General features: G+C 42.2%; 2 protein-coding genes across 2 annotated transcripts; both read left to right on the top strand.

Annotated features, from left to right (window-relative positions):
* The first annotated feature begins 8,074 nt into the window (after window positions 1-8,074).
* LOC140125764 (beta-1,3-galactosyltransferase 2-like) lies at window positions 8,075-9,784 on the top strand. Its single transcript, XM_072144635.1, has one exon. It carries the CDS (start codon window positions 8,219-8,221, stop codon window positions 9,236-9,238), a length of 1,020 nt encoding a protein of 339 aa, XP_072000736.1. The 5' UTR covers window positions 8,075-8,218; the 3' UTR covers window positions 9,239-9,784.
* A 302-nt stretch (window positions 9,785-10,086) lies between these two features.
* Window positions 10,087-20,001, top strand: LOC140125763 (beta-1,3-galactosyltransferase 2-like). The gene is made up of 2 exons (XM_072144634.1): window positions 10,087-10,223; window positions 18,838-20,001. Exon 2 carries the CDS (start codon window positions 18,873-18,875, stop codon window positions 19,872-19,874), a length of 1,002 nt encoding a protein of 333 aa, XP_072000735.1. The 5' UTR covers window positions 10,087-10,223; window positions 18,838-18,872; the 3' UTR covers window positions 19,875-20,001.
* Window positions 20,002-22,109: the final 2,108 nt, after the last annotated feature.

Here is a 22,109-nt window from a genome sequence, read left to right as displayed (position 1 = left end):
GATATAGACTGACTGATGAGCAGATACTGCAGAATATATACTGACAGACATGATGAGGAGATACTGCAGTATATAGACTGACTGACATGATGAGGAGATACTGCAGTATATAGACTGACTGACATGATGAGGAGATACTGATGTATATAGACTGACATGACAAGGAGATATTGCAGTATATAGACTGACTGACATGCTGAGGAGATACTGCAGTATATAGACTGACTGACATGCTGAGGAGATACTGTGGTATATAGACTGACTGACATGCTGAGGAGATACTGCAGTATATAGACTGACTGACATGCTGAGGAGATACTGCAGTATATAGGCTGACTGACATGCTGAGGAGATACTGCAGTATATAGACTGACTGACATGCTGAGGAGATACCGTGTTATATATACTGACAGACATGATGAGGAGATACTGTGGTATATAGACTGATAGACATGATGAGGAGATACTGCAGTATATAGACTGACTGACATGCTGAGGAGATACTGCAGTATATAGACTGACATGCTGAGGAGATACTGCAGTATATAGACTGACTGATGAGGAGATACTGCAGTATATAGACTGACTGATGAGGAGATACTGCAGTATATAGACTGACTGACATGATGAGGAGATACTGTGGTATATAGAAAGACTAATGTGATGAGGAGATACTGCTGTATATACAGTGACATAATGAGTATGTACTCATGTATAATGAGGATAGAATTAATGACATCTTAATGACATGATGGGAGATAATGCAGTAGATAAAGATATACTGCCATATAAGATGAAGCTGTGATGCACAAAATGATAGAAGTTAATTCACATGCAGATCCCAGGGCTGTTTTGGTGGGAAATTTTCCCGCCTTTTTCATGGCAATCACTAGGTTGAATTCTGTCTGTGATCAGTCATTTTGCAGCTCCATTCATTTTGGATATAACGGACTTGCCCCTTTAATGCGTCAGCCCTTTTCTGTTTTTTTACTCTTCACCTTCCAAAAACCATAACTTTATTTTGCCATTTCCAGAGCTGTATGAAGCTTGTCCTTGTTTTATGAAAAAATGCAAGGGACATTGAGGGACCACATGAGTGGTGAATCAGACTTTTTTTTCTGTTATAAAGTTCATCATATGTTCAAAGTTTATCAAGCAGGGGACGCCACCAGAGACTATTTTATCAAGGGTGGTGCGCTCCTCAGTCTGCAGGAGACTAGGTTCACATCATGATTTTTGCTTATTGCATCTCTCCCCACAGCCGGGCCGAGTGCATACGTCCCATACGTGCATATTAGGACACTGAAATAGACGTGTACTCACCTTTTCTTTTGCTCTTGATGTCCCGCGCTGAGGTCTGTCTGATCCGTGCCCCTGAGGAGGCCCCCGAGGAGGCCGGCCACTCCCATCCGTCACCATATCCCAGCGCCAATAATGCTGGGAGATAGGGACGGGAGTGGCCAACCACATTGGCCGGCCGGAAGCTCCTCGAGCACAGAGTCCATGCCCCTGTAGACAAACAGGGGCACGGATCAGACAGAATGTGGCATGGGACACCAGGAGTGACGGAGGAGGTGAGTACACGCCCTTAATTTATTGCTTGTCTCGAATAACCCCTTTAAGAATAAAAGGCTTTAAAATTATGTAAACGAGCCTAAGGGGTTCCAGGCTCCATTAAAATCTATGAAGCCTGGAGCCCCCTGGGCTAATTTGCATAATGTTACTTTTTTTTTGGTTTAAAAACCAGGGAATAAGAAGCTAAAAGAAGAGCGGATCCTTCCAGAGTGGGCACGCACCAGTATATCAGTGTGCTTGGTTTACAATCCTTTATCCTGGTGGTCCTTTAAATGTTTCATAGTTTCATAGTTTCATAGTTTATACGGTTGAAAAAAGACACTTGTCCATCAAGTTCAACCAAGGAAGGGAAGGGATTGGATGAGGAAGGGATTTAGGGGAAACAATTCTATATAACATAACCGTCAATGTTATTTAGGTTTAAAAAGGCATCTAGACCCTTCTTGAAGCTCTCTGCTGTCCCTGCTGTGACCAGCGCCTGAGGCAGGCTATTCCACAGATTGACCGTTCTCATAGTAAAAAAGCCCTGTCGTCCCCGGTGATTAAACCTTGATTTCTCCAGACGGAGACAGTGCCCCCTCGTCTTTTGATTTGATTTAATCTGAAACAACTTACCACCGTATTTTTTGTATGGACCATTCATATATTTATGTAAATTAATCCTGTCCCCTCGTAGTCGTCTCTTTTCCAGACTAAATAAATCTAGTTGTTTTAATCTTTCCTCATAACTAAGACCCTCCATACCCCTTATAATTTTTGTGGCTCTACGTTGAACCCTCTCCAGCTCCAGGGCATCCTTTTTATGGACCGGTGCCCAGAACTGGACAGCATATTCCAGGTGAGGCCGAACCAATGCCTTGTATAGTGGTAATACTACATCCCTATCACGAGAGTCCATACCACTTTTGATACATGACAAGATCCTACTAGCTTTAGAGGCAGCTGCTTGACATTTCATGCTGTTACTCAATTTATGATCTACTAGTACCCCCAGGTCCTTCTCAACAAGGGACTCTCCCAGATTTACTCCCCCAAGGACATATTTTGCCTTTGGATTATTGGCCCCCAGGTGCATAACCTTACATTTATCCACATTAAACCTCATTTGCCAAGTGGATGACCAAACATTCAGTTTGTCCAAGTCACCCTGCAGCCTATGAACATCCTCCATAGACTGTATTACACTACACAGTTTGGTGTCATCTGCAAAAATAGACACAGTGCTATTAATTCCTACCTCTATATCATTAATAAATATATTAAATAGTAGTGGGCCAAGCACAGAACCCTGGGGCACACCACTCATAACTGGTGACCATTCCGAGTAGGAATCATTGACCACAACTCTCTGGATACGATCCTTCAGCCAGTTTTCAATCCAATTGCAAATGATTTCTGCCAAACCAACAGCCCTAATTTTACCCATCAGGCGTCTATGAGGGACAGTGTCAAATGCCTTTGCAAAGTCCAAGAACACAATATCCACAGCTGCTCCTCCATCCAGGCACCTGCTCACCTCTTCATAGAAGCAGATAAGGTTAGTTTGACAACTTCTATTCTTAGTAACCCCTCGCTGGCTGTCACTTATTATACTATTTGATGTCACATACTCCAGTATATAGTCTTTTACTAACCCTTCCAGTATTTTCCCCACAATGGAAGTTAAGCTTACAGGCCTGTAATTGCCTGGCGAAGTTCTAGAGCCCTTTTTATACATTGGCACCACATTTGCCTTGCGCCAGTCACTTGGCACCACACCAGACATTACGGAATCCCTGAAGATGTTAGACAGCGGTACAGCAATAACAGAACTGAGTTTTTTAAGAACTCTGGGGTGTAACCCATCTGGTCCAGGAGCTTTGTACACATTGATTTTATTGAGCTTAGATTGGATAATGTCTACATTTAGCCAGTCTAGTATATTACAGGGTGCATGACCCGCACTGGCACCACCCAAGTCAGAAGTTCTTTCTTCTATCGTATAAACGGAGCTAAAAAACCTATTAAGTATCTCCGCCTTCTCTTGGTCTCCAGTCACCGATGCCCCATTTTCAGAATAAAGGGGTCCAACCTGTTCCGACCCATTTTTTTTTTGCATGGATATACCTAAAAAATTTCTTGGGATTTGTTTTATTATCTTTACCCACCTGTCTTTCATTTTGTATTTTGGCTGATTTGATTTCTTTTTTACAGATTTTGGTAAGTTTTTTGTAAATATTGAAAGCCTCAGGTGACCCGTCAGATTTATATTTTTTAAATACCCTCTTTTTCTCTTTAATTGCCCTTTTAACTGTAGCTGTAAGCCACGCAGGGTGTAATCTAGCCCGTCTATACTTGTTACCTATTGGAATAAATTTAGAAGTATAAATTAACCTAGAAAAAAATGTAAAAACGTTTCTTTTAAATATCTAAATTTTCTCCAGAGGCTTATTGGGCGTGGAGCAGCTGTGCTGTGAAGCAGGAGCTACGGTTACTCCACAGTAGCCTTATTTGATCCCTCCTACCAGCTTCTCTTTAGTGCGAAGCTAGTCAAGCTACATCAACGCTGCCTTATCTCCAAAGCCGGAGCTACTGTGCATGGGCACACAGCTAGCTACAGCACGCTGTGCATTGATAGGGAACATTACATTTGATCAGACAGCCTAGAAGATTGCTTTCAATTAGATCACTTGTTGCGATAATGCAACTACTTCTAGAAAAACTATAGGTTCAGCACAACGGAGAAATGACAGCCCCAATACACGAGAGAACAGACCGGATAAAAGTCTGGCCAAAGGGAAGAACATAAGATTATGTATTGATCCTAAGCCTTGGAACAAGGCCCTGTAATGAAATCAATATGTGATGCCCACAAAGTTCTGCTGGGTCTATCAAAGGCTAAGTGATATGAAATATGGATTCTGACAAGATGGACTAGATGGATTATTCTTCTAAATATGAATGTTATAACTGGCTGAGAAGGGCTTTGGCAAAGTAACTCCATAAAGTATCCCAAATCTGGCACTTTCAGTCCTAAACACTGCTCCCTACTGAAATGTATTCACTTTTGATTCACCAGAGGAGAGTCCTGGATCTTTGGTTCCTCCGAGTACATGCACATGGCCCTGGTGAAGCTGAGGACCTTGTGCCCTGCCTTATTACGACAGGCGTGACTGAGGTTGTCTCTAAACAAGCGAGTACATGTTGGTGGTTTTGGGGAAACTGATGCACTCCCTGAAAGAAAAAACAATCTGCAACAAAGGATCATGATCTTATGATGACATCATTGGCTGATGTGTAGATGAAAAATCAGAATGAACCTGAAAGACTTCAAACTTGGAATCTGGATATCTTCTACAATGCTCCTAACGTTTTTTGAGTCCCTTCTCCGGCACGTCCCCAGTAATGGTCACATTTGTATAAACTTTTGCATGTTTTTCCACACTAATTTGTAAATAAACCTAATCTCAAGATGTAAAGGGATTCCTTATAAGATGCGGGAAACACAATGGAAGCTTTTCCCTAAAGATTTACATGGAGTAAAATGATTGTTGTACATGGGCACTAAGGAAAAGATGTTCTCAGGTAAACATTTACCTTTGGGGCAGTAACCAAAAGGCAGCCCTAAAATTATTTGGACAAAGCTTTGGACTGTGGTTCCTTTGACCCACCTGAGAAAAAGATTCTACCAACCCTCCCCTAACCCATAGGAAACAGACCCTAGGAAGATGAACTTCTGGGGTTCATTATTGTTATAGACCATGAGTCCACCAGAGCCTCTGGACCAGTCCAATCCTCGGAGGACAATGGGCGTACAACGTGATACGTGATATGTAAAATTTTTTATAAATTTAGGCCCTGGAGGTCCAGCAGAAGACAACCCATTTGTAGGATTGTAAGGTTTTGATGGAGTCTATAGAACTATTTGATGTGGTGTGCCTAAGAAACCCCAGTCTTACCAATAGGTAACATCTTGTGATAGTACCTACAGACTAAAGCCACATGCAGTTCCAAATAGGCAGTAATTAGAGATGAGCAGATCCGATGGTGAGGTTTGGCGTTCAGATTCGACCACTTAACCCAGACACTTGCCAATGTCGCCTAACTCGGACATGCCCTGGCCAATTATAGCCATGGCTAGTTGCCACGGGTGCTGATTGGCTGTTCAGCCACCAATCCAAATATGTCCAGGTCAGGTGGCCGAACCCAACCACCAGTTCCGCTAATCTCTAGCTGTGATCAAAAATAGGAACACATCTGTAAGTTCTAGAACTCCAAGAAGTTCAGGAAACACCCCGAATATATCAATCTCTTTTAGAACCTGATGAGTGATCATCCCCCCTGTGGTTGGACCACCACCAATTAGCTTAAAATATTCAGCCAACCGTTTTAAATCTTCATGAACAGATTCTCCAATTGTGGATTTTCTACTACAGACCCATAACCCTGATATAGATAGGTCAACATCCATTGGGGGTCATTTTCTAAGGGCCCGATTCGCGTTTTCCCGACGTGTTACCCGAATATTTCCGATCGGATTGTGGTGCATCGGCGCTGGAATGCACGCGACGGAAATTGGGGGGCGTGGCCAAACGAAAACCCGACAGATTCAGAAAAACCGCCGCATTTAAAACAAAAAATTGGTCGCACGGGCCATACTTACATGCACCAGGAAGAGATCAGTGAACTCCGACGCAACTCGGCGGACTTCGGCGCAGCAGCGACACCTGGTGGACATCGGGCACAGTACCTTCATGAATCGCCGGAAGACCCGAATGCTCGTCCGAGAAGCTGCCGCTGGAACGCAAATGGACCGGGTAAGTAAATGTGCCCCATTGTGTCTCCTGCACAATCTCCGTACAATGTCATCACCTTAGAGACTCAGTAACTACCCTGCTTACTATACCACCAAAACTAGTCAGCCTGAAACCATCAAAAACTGCTGCTGACAGATCCACTGCCATATTATCATTGCTGGGGATAGGCCGCGCTCTGACTGTCTAATTACTAACTGTCTGCTAGATTTTTAAACAGTCAATAGATTTTGCATATTTATAATTCAATAGTATAAGTGACCACAAGAAACTGTGTAATATCAGAAGAAATTGCTTCCTACTCCACTTACTTTGACACTTCCTCCCTCCCTCCTTCCTTCCTAATCTGCTTCTCACTATGAAATCTCTGCTGAATTTTGCCTTGCTTGGAAGATGGACAAAAGCTAATTGAGGGTATTAGATGCAGAAGGGAGCAGTACGTGAGGAAATTTATGTAAATAATGTGTTACAGTATCCAGGTACTATATGATGGTATTAGGGTGCTGTATACTGTATGTATGTAGTGATGAAGATGGAATTACATTTTTTTAAATAAATCTTTATTACAATTTTTCTTAAGAGATTGCAAATTACATTTTCATTACAAAGGTCAAAAAACTTATTACAATTCTTCTTTTTCTCCTTTTTTATCATTACATACATATCACAATTTTTTTTATAATACAAGGAACATTTCCATTATGACCTCCCTTACTTATGTCATAACCTAAAGAACACCCCCCCCCCCCCACCGTCCATAAAAGAGAATAAAAAAAAGTTGGAATTACATATAATGTCTGCTATTTTTAAGGCAGTACGTGGCCAATGTGATTCTGTGGCATAGGTGTAACTTGAAGCTGTTGGTCCCCAATGAAAAATCTGTATCAGACCCCCATCTTTAATGTATCATTTATAGAGCCAAAGTCTTTTTATGGGGAAGATGCACCTTGTGAGCCTCCTTAGGCAGCCACAGCACCCACAACTTATACCAATGGGGCAACATTGAAACTGTAAACTATGACACATGGCTATTAAATTGAACACCAAAATACAGGGAAGGGGTCAATAGTAAAATTTTATATGCTCACGTTATAAATCTAAAAGGGTCTTATGTCAATAAGGGGAAGTTAACGGGCTGTAGGACCCCCGCCAGTATTACCTCTATTCTACTTCATGGACTATATTTCACCAAGTAAGTTTATGTACTGATCAGTCAGAAGAGGACCTATTGTGCATATTCAGGGACTGTGAGGTTTAGCAATACATTTGTCCTGGAGAAGACTGGGTGGGGCAATGAGGACCTTCTAAGTTTATGTGTAAGTGCTCTACATCACAATTGGCCAAGCTACAAGATATCTCCATCCTCTTCGTATTTGTTCCTGATGTCTGGGAACAATATTTGTACTACATCTGTTCTATAAGAACTTAGATAGAACTTGATATGGTCCAGGCCTGTGCCATCAATCCATTAAGGAACCGTCACAAGAAACACTTCAAGGGCCAACACTGAAGAACATTCTAGCCAAAGGTAGATGTTCCTACAAACCTTTCTCTTCTGGACCTAAAATATCATTCTGGGAGTCAACATTTCATGTAGATTATATCTATGATGTCAGGGACAGGTGTTCTTACAAACTGTATTCTCATTCTAGAGTCAGAACTAGTAGAATATACCAATAAGATCAGTTATAAACCTACTCCGATGATAATGGCTGTCTCTCCAGGTGATGTAATGTGGTTTCCTTTATTATGATCAGCTAAGGCTTTTTGTCATGACTGCAGAACATGTTCTTTCACATAAACTTTGCTCTTTCTGCAGAAATCTTGGTGGGTCCTGACTTCTGACAAACATGGCTGGTCGAAGCTGCTTGAGGAAATTCTTTGTCTTACCTCTGCTACTTCTTATATTTCTTTCTTTCTACTTGTTGTACTATGAAAGAAGCTCACAAGCACTCATCAATGAGTGGATTCAAGATTATGTCAAATTACATCACAGAGAAAAACCAGCACATATGTTGACGTATCCAGCCTTCAAGCACCCCCTGGCTCCCCCATACCCATATCCATACAAGTTTCTCATTAACCAGCCAGATAAGTGCAAGAACCGGAAGCCTTTCCTTGTTCTAATGGTACTTGTAGAAAGCCATGATTTAGAATCTAGACAAACCATTCGGGAAACTTGGGGTAATGATAGTCTTTATGATGTAGACGTGGTCACAGTTTTCTTGGTGGGTCTACCTCAGTTTGCTCCTGTACTAATCCAGGTTTTATTGGAAGAGGAAAGTTTGGTCTACGGAGACATCATACAACAAGACTTCATGGACACCTATTACAACTTGACCTTAAAAACCTTGATGGGAATAGAATGGGTAACAAAGTTCTGTTCAAACACCAGCTACATCATGAAGATAGACAACGACATGTTCCTAAATGTAGACTACGTAGTCCACAAGATTCTCGATCCAGAAGTACCTCTTCGTGAAAATTTCTTCACGGGAGACATAAGGTTCAACACTCCACCTTTCAGGGACAGAACTGTGAAGTGGTATGTACCAAAGGAGATCTATCCAAATGACACGTACCCACCTTATTGCACCGGTCCTGGATATGTCTTTTCAATAGATGTGGCGAAAAAAATTTATGATGTAGCTCAAACTATTAGGGTCATTCCCATGGAAGATGTTTTTATGGGAATTTGCTTGTATGAGCTCCATATTAAGATCACTATACCCGAACCGTGGACATTTAATACCAACAAATTTTTTTACGATGCTTGTGGTTTTCGGTTATTTGCCACAGTTCACCACTTTTCGAATTACGAGTTGAGGAGCATCTGGAAAGACTTTGTAGCTAAGAAATCTCAGTGTTGATTTAGTATTAACTCGAAAGAAGACCTTTTATTAGAAAATATGACTTAAGAAATGATGGAAGAAGAAATCAAAGATACCCAGTAAGTGGTCAAGTGGACAAGCCACCGTCCTACTGTGTCTTACTAGTTGATAGAAGTCTCAAGTATGACCTCCACTTGAGTAGTTACAGCAGATGTCATCCAAACCTGAAGATTCAGACACGGCAATGTGGTCAAGCAACCATCTTACTGTGTCTTACTAGTTGATAGGAGTCTCAAGTATGACCTCCACTTGGGTAGTTACAGCAGATGTCATCAAAAACCCGAAGATTCAATGCAAACAGCTATGTGGTCAAGCAACCATCTTACTGTGTCTTACTAGTTTGAGCTGATGGAAGTCTCACGTCTCCACTTACGGAGTCACAGCAGATGGTCCATTAGGAACGTCTAAATCCAACTGAATCAGTAGACACTCATCATCTTGAGTGATCCACATCGAATGAAGTTTCACATATTTATATGAAAAATCGTATCTATTTATTAAATTTTTTTATGACAATATTATTAAGAAGTAAAAGCAGGAAGAACCCGCAGATATCCAGGACTTGATTTTTAAGAAAAATTTAAGACAATTAAAATTGTAATAAAATTGGTTGGTAATTTATAGTTGTTATTATAAACATAAATGATCTTAAAGGGATATTAACATGATGGAAACCTTGCTCAGATACCACCATTGTGTCAGCACAACAGGTCACAAGATAACATTTAAAGTGTCTGCTGTCCACCTCGGATGATATTTTTGCTCTTTCTGTCCAAAAATTGCCATTCTTTTATAGGGTTGAATAAAAACAAAAAGAAAATATGGTATTTTTTTTAATCATTTTGTCCCTGCTGCAATTTCAATGGTATCTTCTTCTCCCTTTTGCAGACCATTTCTGCAGTTTGCTGCAGCAGAAATCTCTCCCTCTACCCACACACACCCACTCACCTCTCTACAGGATCAGGTAAGATAACTCATGCTTTCCAACCCCCCCCCCCCCTTCCAAAAGAGACAAAACTATGTTCTTGTTGAGTCGCTCAACTTTTTCTTTCCAGGTCAATGACATTTTTTTGGAGTCTGGGACTTCTGCCCACCTAGGTCTACCTTAGCCTTCCTTTGCTTCCATGATGCCCTGTGTTCTCTGATCACTGTGCTCTATGATGGAACTCAGAAACTAATTCAATGAAAATTAAACAACTAAATTCACTGAGCTTCCTTGGATCATAAACTATCTAAAGAGTGAAGAAGATAAGTGGCTGTTGCCACTCAAAGGATAGGGGAGCAGAAAATTAGCATGGAATAAATAGAAAACATTATAACAATCACCACATGGTATATATAGTCTGTGCTTTGTAAGCACTAATAGTTAACAGCTTGCCTGCTGTATAGATAGTGTCCAAAGAGCAAGGACTGCAGAGGATTGGAGAAGTTATTTATGTTGCAGCATGAGGTGCACAGAGAGACACAGAAAGTTCAGAATCACAGAGTGGGATGGGCAGACTGGTGAGGAATAGCAGAAGACTTCTTCAACCACAGATCTGCACAGACACAAGTCTCTCCTGCTAGTTACACAGGACAGCATCACATTGTCTCCCACTTTTGCAGTAACCATCTCCTGAGATAATCAGCAGAGAGTAAGGAGAGGAGAATGGCTGCTTATAGGAAATAATAGTAATAGGCTTAAATTGTACAACATGACAATAACTTTTGATTTGTAAAATAAACATATTACTAGTGGGAAACTTTAAGGACATTAAAAATGATTATAATAATATGTTGTTTCATTGTTCAGCTTTAGCACTTAATAGCATTTAACAAATCAGAACTGGTGAAGCTCAAGAGAAGTCTTTGATGGGAGGAGCAGAAGATGCTAGAAGTCTTACCATACGTCCACTGGGTCATAACTAGAGTTATAACAGCAATGACAGCTACTACTGGGCTTTACAGAGGTTTCAAAAGTGCCCCCTATTCCAGCTCAGGAGAGAAATCTATATACAGGAAAAAACTTATCAAATAACGGCAGGATATCTTTTGATAAACCATCTATATAAATCATGAACAACCCCTTTAATGTCCAGCTGGATGGGCCACTAAACGTAGCTCCTATAAGTGTCTTTGTTGGCTGGTGGGAGTTTGGCCAGCTTTCCCATGCTATCTTCAGGATCTTAAGACATCCTATCCTCTTTAATTATGGAGCTCCCCTGATAGTCATCCTTTGCTGCCACCTACTGCTAATTTATTTTTTAAAACACCTGCAGTTCCATATGCCTATCATGGGAGGGTTAACATATAATGTTTGTTATATGTTGAAACATTTGTAATCTTTTTTTGCAGAACCCAGGCAGTTGATTGGTTGGTGCCCTGGAAATCCCCAGAACAAAGAGTTTATAAATTCTCCTTTTTTGTCTGGATTTCTGGTTGTTTTTCAGAGACCTTTTAAGCTAGGTCTTTCTCTAAGCCCCTTTTTGGAGACAGAACCAGGTTCTGTCAATCTTTGCTAAATCTGCATTTTCTGTGTACTAATTGCACAGAGACTACTACCTTACTGTCAAAGCAGCAGAGCCAATCTGGCTCCTACTACCAACTGACCAATGGACTAGGGCTGAGGTGACCGACTAAATTCTGTATCCAGAGCCAACCGATCCACTGCCTTTTGTGTACCTGTAGGAAGAAAACCTTACAGCCTGTTACCTGCTGCTGCTATGGATTGTGTACCATTAAAGTGACTAAAAGTTATTGTTCAAGATTTCTGTCTCCAAGTGTGATCCCTGGCCTGCCTCTAAAACCATAGGCCAGGGATCACACTTTTCTTGCATCTACCTGCTGACTATGACGAGTCCTCTTTGTGGACCAAGCCACTGTGACATAAAAACACTAACCCATCATTACATCACTACTGACAATAGATGATGTCACAGCTTATCTCCTCCCCCTCCCTGTACAATGACCTCTATATAGATAACACTGACCCATCATTACATCACTACTGTCAATAGATTATGTCACAGCTTATCTCCTCCCCCCTCCCTGTACAATGACCTCTATATAGATAACACTGACCCATCATTACATCACTACTGACAATAGATGATGTCACAGCTTATCTCCTCCCCTCCCTGTACAATGACCTCTATATAGATAACTCTGACCCATCATTACATCACTACTGACAATAGATGATGTCACAGTTTATATCCTCCCCCACCCTGTACAATGACCTCTATATAGATAACACTGACCCATCATTACATCACTGCTAACAATAGAGGATGTCACAGCTTATCTCCTCCCCCTCCCTGTAAAATGATCTCTATATAGATAACACTGACCCATCATTACATCACTACTGACAATAGATGATGTCACAGCTTATCTCCTCCTCCCTGTACAATGACCTCTATGTAGATAACACTGACCCATCATTACATCACTACTCACAATAGATGATGTCACAGCTTATCTCCTCCCCCTCCCTGTACAATGTCCTCTATATATATATAACACTGACCCATCATTACATCACTACTCACAATAGATGATGTCACAGCTTATCCATTCCCCCTCCCTGTATAATGACCTCTATATAGATAACACTGACCCATCATTACATCACTACTGACAATAGATGATGTCACAGCTTATCTCCTCCCCCTCGCTGTACAATGACATCTATATAGATAACACTGACCCATCATTACATCACTACTGACAATAGATTATGTCACAGCTTATCTCCCCCTCCCTGTACAATGCCCTCTATATAGATAACACTGACCCATCATTACATCACTACTGACAATAGATGATGTCACAGCTTATCTCCTCCCCCTCCCTGTACAATGTCCTCTATATATATATAACACTGACCCATCATTACATCACTACTGACAAAAGATGAAGTCACAGCTTATCTCCTCCCCCTCCCTGTACAATGACCTCTATATAGATAACACTGACCCATCATTACATCACTACTGACAATAGATGATGTCACAGCTTATCTCCTCCCCCTCCCTGTACAATGACCTCTATATAGATAACACTGACCCATCATTACATCAGTACTGACAATAGATGATGTCACAGCTTATCTCCTCCCCCTCCCTGTACAATGTCCTCTATATATATATATATATAACACTGACCCATCATTACATCACTACTGACAATAGATGATGTCACAGCTTATCTCCCCCTCCTCCCTGTACAATGACCTCTATATAGATGACACTGACCCATCATTACATCACTACTGACAATAGATGATGTCACTGCTTATCTCCTCCCCCTTCCTGCACAATGACCTCTATAAAGATAACACTGACCCATCATTACATCACTACTGACAATAGATGATGTCACAGCTTATCTCCTCCCCTTCCCTGTACAATGGCCTCTATATAGATAACACTGACCCATCATTACATCACTACTGACAATAGAAGATGTCACAGCTTATCTCCTCCCCCTCCCTGTACAATGTCCTCTATATAGATAACACTGACCCATCATTACATCACTACTGACAATAGATGATGTCACAGCTTATCTCCTCCCTCTCCCTGTACAATGACCTCTATATAGATAACACTGACCCATCATTACATCACTACTGACAATAGATGATGTCACAGCTTATCTCCTCCCCCTAATTGTACAATGACCTCTATATAGATAACACTGACCCATCATTACATCACTACTGACAATAGATGATGTCACAGCTTATCTCCTCCCCCTCCCTGTACAATGACCTCTATATAGATAACACTGACCCATCATTACATCACTACTGACAATAGATGATGTCACAGCTTATCTCCTCCCCCTAATTGTACAATGACCTCTATATAGATAACACTGACCCATCATTACATCACTACTGACAATAGATGATGTCACAGCTTATCTCCTCCCCCTCCCTGTACAATGACCTCTATATAGATAACACTGACCCATCATTACATCACTACTGACAATGGATGATGTCACAGCTTATCTCCTCCCCCTCCCTGTACAATGCCCTCTATATAGATAACACTGACCCATCATTACATCACTACTGACAATAGATGATGTCACAGCTTATCTCCTCCCCCTCCCTGTACAATGACCTCTATATAGATAACACTGACCCATCATTACATCGCAACTGACAATAGATGATGTCACAGCTTATCTCCTCCCCCTCCCTGTACAATGATCTCTATATAGATAACACTGACCCATCATTACATCACTACTGACAATAGATGATGTTGCAGCTTATCTCCTCCCCCTCCCTGTACAATGCCCTCTATATAGATAACACTGACCCATCATTACATCACTACTGACAATAGATGATGTCACAGCTTATCTCCTCCCCCTCCCTTTACAATGCCCTCTATATAGATAACACTGACCCATCATTACATCACTACTGACAATAGATGATGTCACAGCTTATCTCCTCCCCCTCCCTGTACAATGACCTCTATATAGATAACACTGACCCATCATTACATCACTACTGACAATAGATGATGTCACAGCTTATCTCCTCCCCCTCCCTGTACAATGCCCTCTATATAGATAACACTGACCCATCATTACATCACTACTGACAATGGATGATGTCACAGCTTATCTCCTCCCCCTCCCTGTACAATGCCCTCTATATAGATAACACTGACCCATCATTACATCACTACTGACAATAGATGATGTCACAGCTTATCTCCTCCCCCTTCCTGTACAATGACCTCTATATAGATAACACTGACCCATCATTACATCACTACTGACAATAGATGATGTCACAGCTTATCTCTTCCCCCTCCCTGTACAATGATCTCTATATAGATAACACTGACCCATCATTACATCACTACTGACAATAGATGATGTCTCAGCTTATCTCCTCCCCCTCCCCTCCCTGCTTCCACGTCCCCGGGTCCTTTGGAGCTCTGCGCATGCGCAGTAGCTCTGGCTTTCAAGCCCAAAGGCGCTGTTATGCACAACGCTCTTCATAGATGTGATTTTATGCAGAGCGCATACGCATAGAAAGTATTCTAGGATAAAAGCTGTAGTTATAGTTTAGGGTTTACAATGTCACTGGGAACCTACCATCAGATTTTTCCTTTAACTGCCTTTATGTCTGTATCTCATAGATGAGTTTAGGTGCTGTGGATTCCATGATATGTGCAATGGAAGTTACACTCCTTTTCTAAATGCGACTCATCTCAGGCAAAAAGCAGTAGCCAAGTCACTGTGCCCCCACAGTAGCCATTAGTCCCAGTGCCACCAACCATGGTAGCCAATAGGCATATTGCCCCCCACACTAGTCACAAGTCCTATGCCCCCAAAAGTAACTGTGCCCCAATATATTAATACATTTTTTTTTTTTTAAAAACCTGCCTAATTATCCCATAGCGCTGGGTCGGATCCAGTCATAGACCTCAGCAATTCCACCGAACTGGGAGCTGAGGCCCGGATGTGATAACGTCATTGCTTCTGCTCTCCTCAGAGCCATGCAAAGAGGATGAAGCAGAAGTACTGCGAGAGAATCCAGGAAACGTGAAGACAGGGGGGGCAAAATGTCAGAGTGGTATTACCACATTACGAGGGGCATTATATGAGGGGCATTATTAGTGAGGGATAAAGAGACAAGGGGCATTTCAAGTAAGAGCTAAAGGAAAACGGGATATTATAAGTTAGACACCAGGAAGGTGGTAGCGAGTTGGGAGCCACAGGAAGAGGGCATTAAATTATGTTAAGGGGTATGTGGGCACAATAGAGTGGTGGGATCGAGGGCAGAATGGGGTATAGGAATTAAAATTTTTCTGTGGATGGGATGAGGAAAACATTGCCTTTTAGCTACTTTGTAACGCAGCCCCCTTAACATCAAGCATGACTTTCAGGGAGCCTAATAACATGGAGCAGGATTAAAGCCAAACCGTTATATCTATTCCAGAAGGAACAGATTCCCAATTCTGTTTTGTGAATTTGTATCTCTTCAGTAAAGTGTAGGAAACTGGTTTAGCTGAGTGAGAGGCCCTTGACTACGGTCAGGAAGTAAGAGCTCTCCTTACGAAGACTTTGCCAATTAAAGGATACCTACCACTACGGGTCTACCTATTAAGGTATATCTAGTGGTGGGTGCAGGTAACATATGTAAGGATAGCCCTTTTTAGGGCTAATCCTTTACTCCCCTCTATATTTGTTCATCTTTAATCAGGGTAATATGCAAATTTTCTAAAGAGGCTACTGGGGCGTGGAGTAGCTTGAGCTACACGGCATGGCTACTCCAGGCCCCAGTAGCCTCTATGATTCCCCTACCCAGACATCTCTTTGTAGCTGCGCGCACTCGTACGTGAAGCCGGAGTTCTGCGCATGCGCAAAACACAGGCAAGCGGCTGCACGATCTCGGCTCCAAAGCCGGAGCAAGGCTTCGTAAGCGAGTGTGCGCAGCTACAAGGAGCTGAAGATGTCTGGGTAGGAGGTTACTGGTGCATGGAGTAGACGCGCCGTGTAGCCTCAGGTCCAGCTACTCCACGCCCTACTAGCCTCTTTAGAAAATTTGCATATTACCCTGATTAAAGATTAGCAAAGAAGGGCTATCCTTACATTCGTTAGATGCACCTACCACCGGATCTACCTTAATAGGTTGATCCGTAGTGGTAGGTTTCCTTTAAAGGGGTTGTCCGAGTTTTTGGAAAAAAGCTAAAAGTGGCCGGGACAGGGCTGCTTAAAAAAAATAAAGATGTACTTACCTCCCGGTGCCCTCCGGTATCCAGCGCTGCTGTCACTCCGGTCCGGGGCGCCATGTAAACAAACATGGCCGCCGGAGCAGCGCTGGCCTCGGTTCCGGCCGGACCCGACAACCTTCCGGCCCCCATACACAATGCTGTGTATAGGGACGGATAGGCGTGCCCGGCCACGGCCGGCTGGAAGCTGAATCCAGCGCTGCACCGGCGGCCATGTTTGTTTACATGGCGCCCGGACCGGAGTGACAGCAGCGCTGGATACCGGAGGGCACCGGGAGGTAAGTACATCTTTATTTTTTTTAAGCAGCCCTGTCCCGGCCACTTTTAGCTTTTTTTCAAAAACTCGGACAACCCCTTTAAGGTAACCTTGCAGGCCGGTGGAGACTTTGACGCTCCACTGGGGGATTTTGTGGCACACTACACGTGCCCTATGCTTTGGTTCCTTTTTCCTTAATATAAAAGTTGGTGGCTATATTAGCATATTGGGTTCCAAAAATAATAGCACGGATTGCTGAGGAACGGTGGAAACTTGAGAAAATAGAGTAGCTTCTTTGAAAAAGGTTGGAAAAATTTGGTTCATGTGATAAAAGGTCCTCATATGGGTATGTCACTCAATCTAGGGTGCCAGACAAGCCATGCCTATAGGCTCCTGATATACAAAATCATGAATTCCTGATGTCTAAGTAGAGACAGAGAAGTGGTTGTGGTAGCACCCAGGCATGAAGTCTTGAGGAGGTCCAAGAGGAGTCCTTGTTAGAAATTTTGGCCCATGATGCCATTAGGTCATTATTGGGTCTTCATTAGAAATGAGCGAGCACTAAAATGCTCGAGTGCTTGTTACTCCAGTAGAACTTTTCCTGATGCTCAAGTGCTCGTCTCTAATAACGAACCCCATTGAAGTCAATGGGAGACTTCAGCATTTTTTCGAGGGGACCAAGACTCTGTAATAAAATGTGTCATTTTATTGAGAAATAAGGAAGGCAGTCCTGTTTCTTCGTTTTTTTAATTCAATTGAATATTCGTGGAACTTCAAAAAGGAGAATGACCCGTGTTAAACATCTGCAATGTGTTCTTCACACATATTGGGGGTCATTTACTAAGGGCCCGATTTGCGTTTTCCCGACGTGTTACCCGAATATTTCCGATTTGCGCCGATTTTCCCTGTATTGCCCTGGGATTTTGGCGCACGCGATCGGATTGTGGCGCATCGGCGCTGGCATGCACACGCCGGAAATCGGGGGGCGTGGCCGAACAAAAACCCGACGGATTCGGAAAAACCGCCGCATTTAAAAAAAAAAAAAGTGTTGCGGAGTTTGCACTTACCTTCACTAGGAATAGGCCGGCACCTGGTGGACGTTGGAGGAACTACCTTAATGAATCCCGGCCGGACCCGAATCCACCGCAGAGAACGCGCCGCTGGATCGCGAATGGACTGGGTAAGTAAATCTGCCCCACTGTTCTTCACATAAGTTAGCAGATGTATGGAAACATCTGCAATGTGTTCTTCACTGTGTTCTTCACTTAAATGATCCTTAATGATTCTTAAATTTCACTGTTCTTCACTGTTCTTCACTGTGTTTCCTTAAGTGAAATCTCGTTATCGAGCTGGCGAAATACTCGTCCGAGCAACAAGCCGTTTCGGTTACGCTAATACTCGAACGAGCATCAAGCTCTGACAAGTATACTCGCTCATCTCTAGTCTTCATCCAAAGTAGATATGTATCTATATTACACTAAATACTGGAGAAAGTTACTACCTCAGAATTTATTTTGTCAAATTTGTCTTGATTTTTCTTTTCTTAACTTGGTTCTCCCCCAAAACCTTTACAGAGTTATTGGTGAAGATCTGAACTTTGGAAAACAACATGACATTCCGCATCTGTTCATGGAAACTGTTAATCTTCCTTCCGATGGTCCTTTTGTTTCTGTCTCACTACATAAACTTCTATGGAAAAAAAAATGAATTTGATTATATGAAAATACAGGAGAGAGAAAAACCTGGATATCATATGACGTATCCAGCTTTAAGGCACCCCCTGGCTCCCCCATACCCATATCCATACAAGTTCCTCATTAACCATCCAGATAAGTGCAAGAACCGGAAGCCTTTCCTTGTCATAATGATTATCGGAGAATGTCATGATATAAGTTCTAGACACACCATCCGGGAGACATGGGGCAACGTAAGTCTTTATGATGTTGACGTGGTCAGGATTTTTCTGGTGGGTCTACCTTCGGTTGCACCTGAGCGAATTCAGCGGTTGTTGGAGGAAGAAAGTAGGACTTTTGGGGACATCATTCAACAAGACTTCATGGACACTTATTACAACTTGACCTTGAAAACTTTGATGGGACTGGAATGGGTGACCAAATTCTGTCCCTCTACTAGCTACGTCATGAAGATAGACAACGACATGTTTCTTAATGTAGACTACTTGGTCCATCAACTTCTTCATCCGGACTTACCTGTACGTGAAAATTACATGTCAGGAGTGATAGTTGCCAACACTGGACCTTTAAGGAGCAGGTTTTATAAGTGGTATGTACCTAAGGAAGTCTATCCAAATGACACCTACCCACCTTATTGTTCTGGTCCTGGATATGTCCTTTCAGTTGATATGGCCAAAAAAATCTATAATGTGTCCCAAGTAATTCGGGTCATCCCCATGGAAGATGCTTTTATGGGAATTTGCTTGCATGAGCTCCATATCCCACCTACAACACCGCCAGAGGGTATATTTAATGGCTTTAGACTTGATTATAGCGTTTGTAGATTTAAGAAAGTTGTTACAGTCCACCATTATGCCGGAAAGGAGTTAAAAGATGTATGGGCAGATTTTTGGGCTAAAAAAAATCAGAAGTGCTGACAAAATTCGCATGGATCACCATGGCCCTTTCTAAACAGAAATTGGCCAACAGGGTCATAACTACAGGAGTAGTAGCCATGGCAGCTGCTACGGGGGTCTAGAGTGTCAGGGGGCCTGGCACATTATGCTGCACATTGTACAGCATAAAATGTATCTATCAATGCACATGTTCCACAGTACACACAAGAAATATTGGGGAGGATGGGGGAGGGGGTCGGGAGGCGACAGCAGAACTTCAGGATTAGGAATCTTTCTACTTCCTGCTGTCTGCGTTCCAAATGTGGTCAGCAGCGATTGGGCCCTGGGATAAACAGACTGACATTGAGTATACATATGTGTATAAAGATATAGATGTGTATATGCTGTTTGTATGTATATATATTATGTGTGTGTATAATTTATGTATATATGCTGTATGTGTGTACATGTCTGTGTATATACGATGTGCATATGTGCGTATATGCTGTGTGTGTGTATATTTACTGTATATCTGTATATGGTTCTGTTTGTATGCCTGTGTATATGCACTATGTGTGTATATATATAATGTTTATATACTGTTTTATATGGCAATGTATGTCTGTGTTTATATGGTGTTCATATGCAGTATGTGTGTATATTGTCTATGGTGTATATATACTGTATGTGTATATATATGCTGTATGTGTGTACGTGGTACTGTATGAATGTGTGTATATATGATGTGGGTGTATGTGTGCCTACATGCAGTAAGCTGTGTATGTACTGTATGTGTGTGTTTATATACTGTATGTCTGCATATGGTACTGTATGTATGTGTGTGTATATTGTGTATCGTGTGTATATAGAGTATATGTGTGTGTGTTTGTGATAATATTGCAACCACTGTGCAGTTTTCCTTTCTATTATGTGTTGTTTTCATCGTATTCTGTCACTGTTATAACTGAGTTATGAGGCTCCATTTGCTAGAAATGTTAATTCCATATATAACTAGTCAGGAAGAGAGTGTGAGCTTTGAGCTTAGCATCCCAGGAGATTTCTTGATGACCAAAGTTGAGTAGGAAGCTTCATTACCCCATGTGGAAAAATTCACACCTCTGCTAGCTTATCTCTGGGGACAAAGAGATCAAAGGAATAGTGGACCGGTGTGTTGTTTTACAAAAGGAATACCATAGCTGTCCATAACTGGGGCATAATTCATAATTATGGGTCCCCAGTTAAAGGGGAGAGTTATAGGATCTAGATACCCTCATCGCCCGAGTATCAAAAGCCTAGCTGCAGGGGAACCCAGCCAATGGCAGAACACCCCTAATGTTAGGCCTAGACCCCCCAAGTTTGGTATGGGGTAAACAGTAGCAAGGTATCCTTGTGATTGGAAGCAATGCCACAATTGTGCCATCTTCCGATCAAAAGTAATAGGGTTATAATAAAATCCCAGAAACAGAGTGGGGATGGAAAAACTCCCCCTCACAGCCAGGGGTGGAGTTGGGGGGTCAAAAACCCATTGGGCAGATTTACTTACCCGGTCCTTTTGCGATCCAGCGGCGCATTCTCTGCAGAGGATTCGGGTCCGGCCGGGATTCACTAAAGCAGTTCCTCCAACGTCCACCAGGTGTCACTGCTGCACTGAATGCACTGGAGTTCACCAAGCCGAGCCAAGTGAAGGTAAGCACGTGTCCAGTGACACTTTTTTTTTTATAAATGCGGCATTTTTTCCGAATCCGTCGGGTTTTTTAATCCCCCCCCCCCCCCCCGATTTCCGTTGCGTGCATGCCGGCGACGATGCGACAAATCCGATCCTGTGCGCCAAAATCCCAGGGCAATACAGGGCAAATCGGTGCAAAACGGAAAAATTTGCGTAACCCGCCGGAAAAACGTGAATCGGGCCCTTAGTAAATGACTTCAAATTAGTGAAACGACCACATGGCCTTGTTCAGTTCTGAGGACTCTATACATTAGAAGACTGGATCTTTCCAAGCCGTGTCCTCCGGCCAATTTGCCACTCGCTATCTAATACTAAGGGTAATATTGTTTGGTTTTTTTCCCATAACCTGTTTATATGTATTGTATGTGTATTGTTTCGTAACTTCTTATCTTTTATTGTTTGTTTTTGAGTGCTTGTGTATTTTTTATGTATATTAAAGTGTTAACTTTAATAAAGCTTCTACTTGTAGCCTTAATTAAACTGAGTTAATTAATCGGTAGGGAATTGCGTTACCAGGTAATTTTAACATTGTATATGTAGTAATTGTAGTG

Source organism: Engystomops pustulosus, chromosome 4 (genome assembly GCF_040894005.1).
Source record: "Engystomops pustulosus chromosome 4, aEngPut4.maternal, whole genome shotgun sequence".
Taxonomy (NCBI): domain Eukaryota; kingdom Metazoa; phylum Chordata; class Amphibia; order Anura; family Leptodactylidae; genus Engystomops; species Engystomops pustulosus.
The sequence above is the reverse complement of the archived record's forward strand: the minus strand, read 5'-3'. Positions and strand labels throughout refer to the sequence as shown.

What these genes read in the sequence shown, in the direction of transcription:
- LOC140125764 (XM_072144635.1), top strand. Translation starts at nt 8,219, where the DNA reads ATGGCTGGTCGAAGCTGCTTGAGGAAATTCTTTGTCTTACCTCTGCTA.
- LOC140125763 (XM_072144634.1), top strand. Translation starts at nt 18,873, where the DNA reads ATGACATTCCGCATCTGTTCATGGAAACTGTTAATCTTCCTTCCGATG.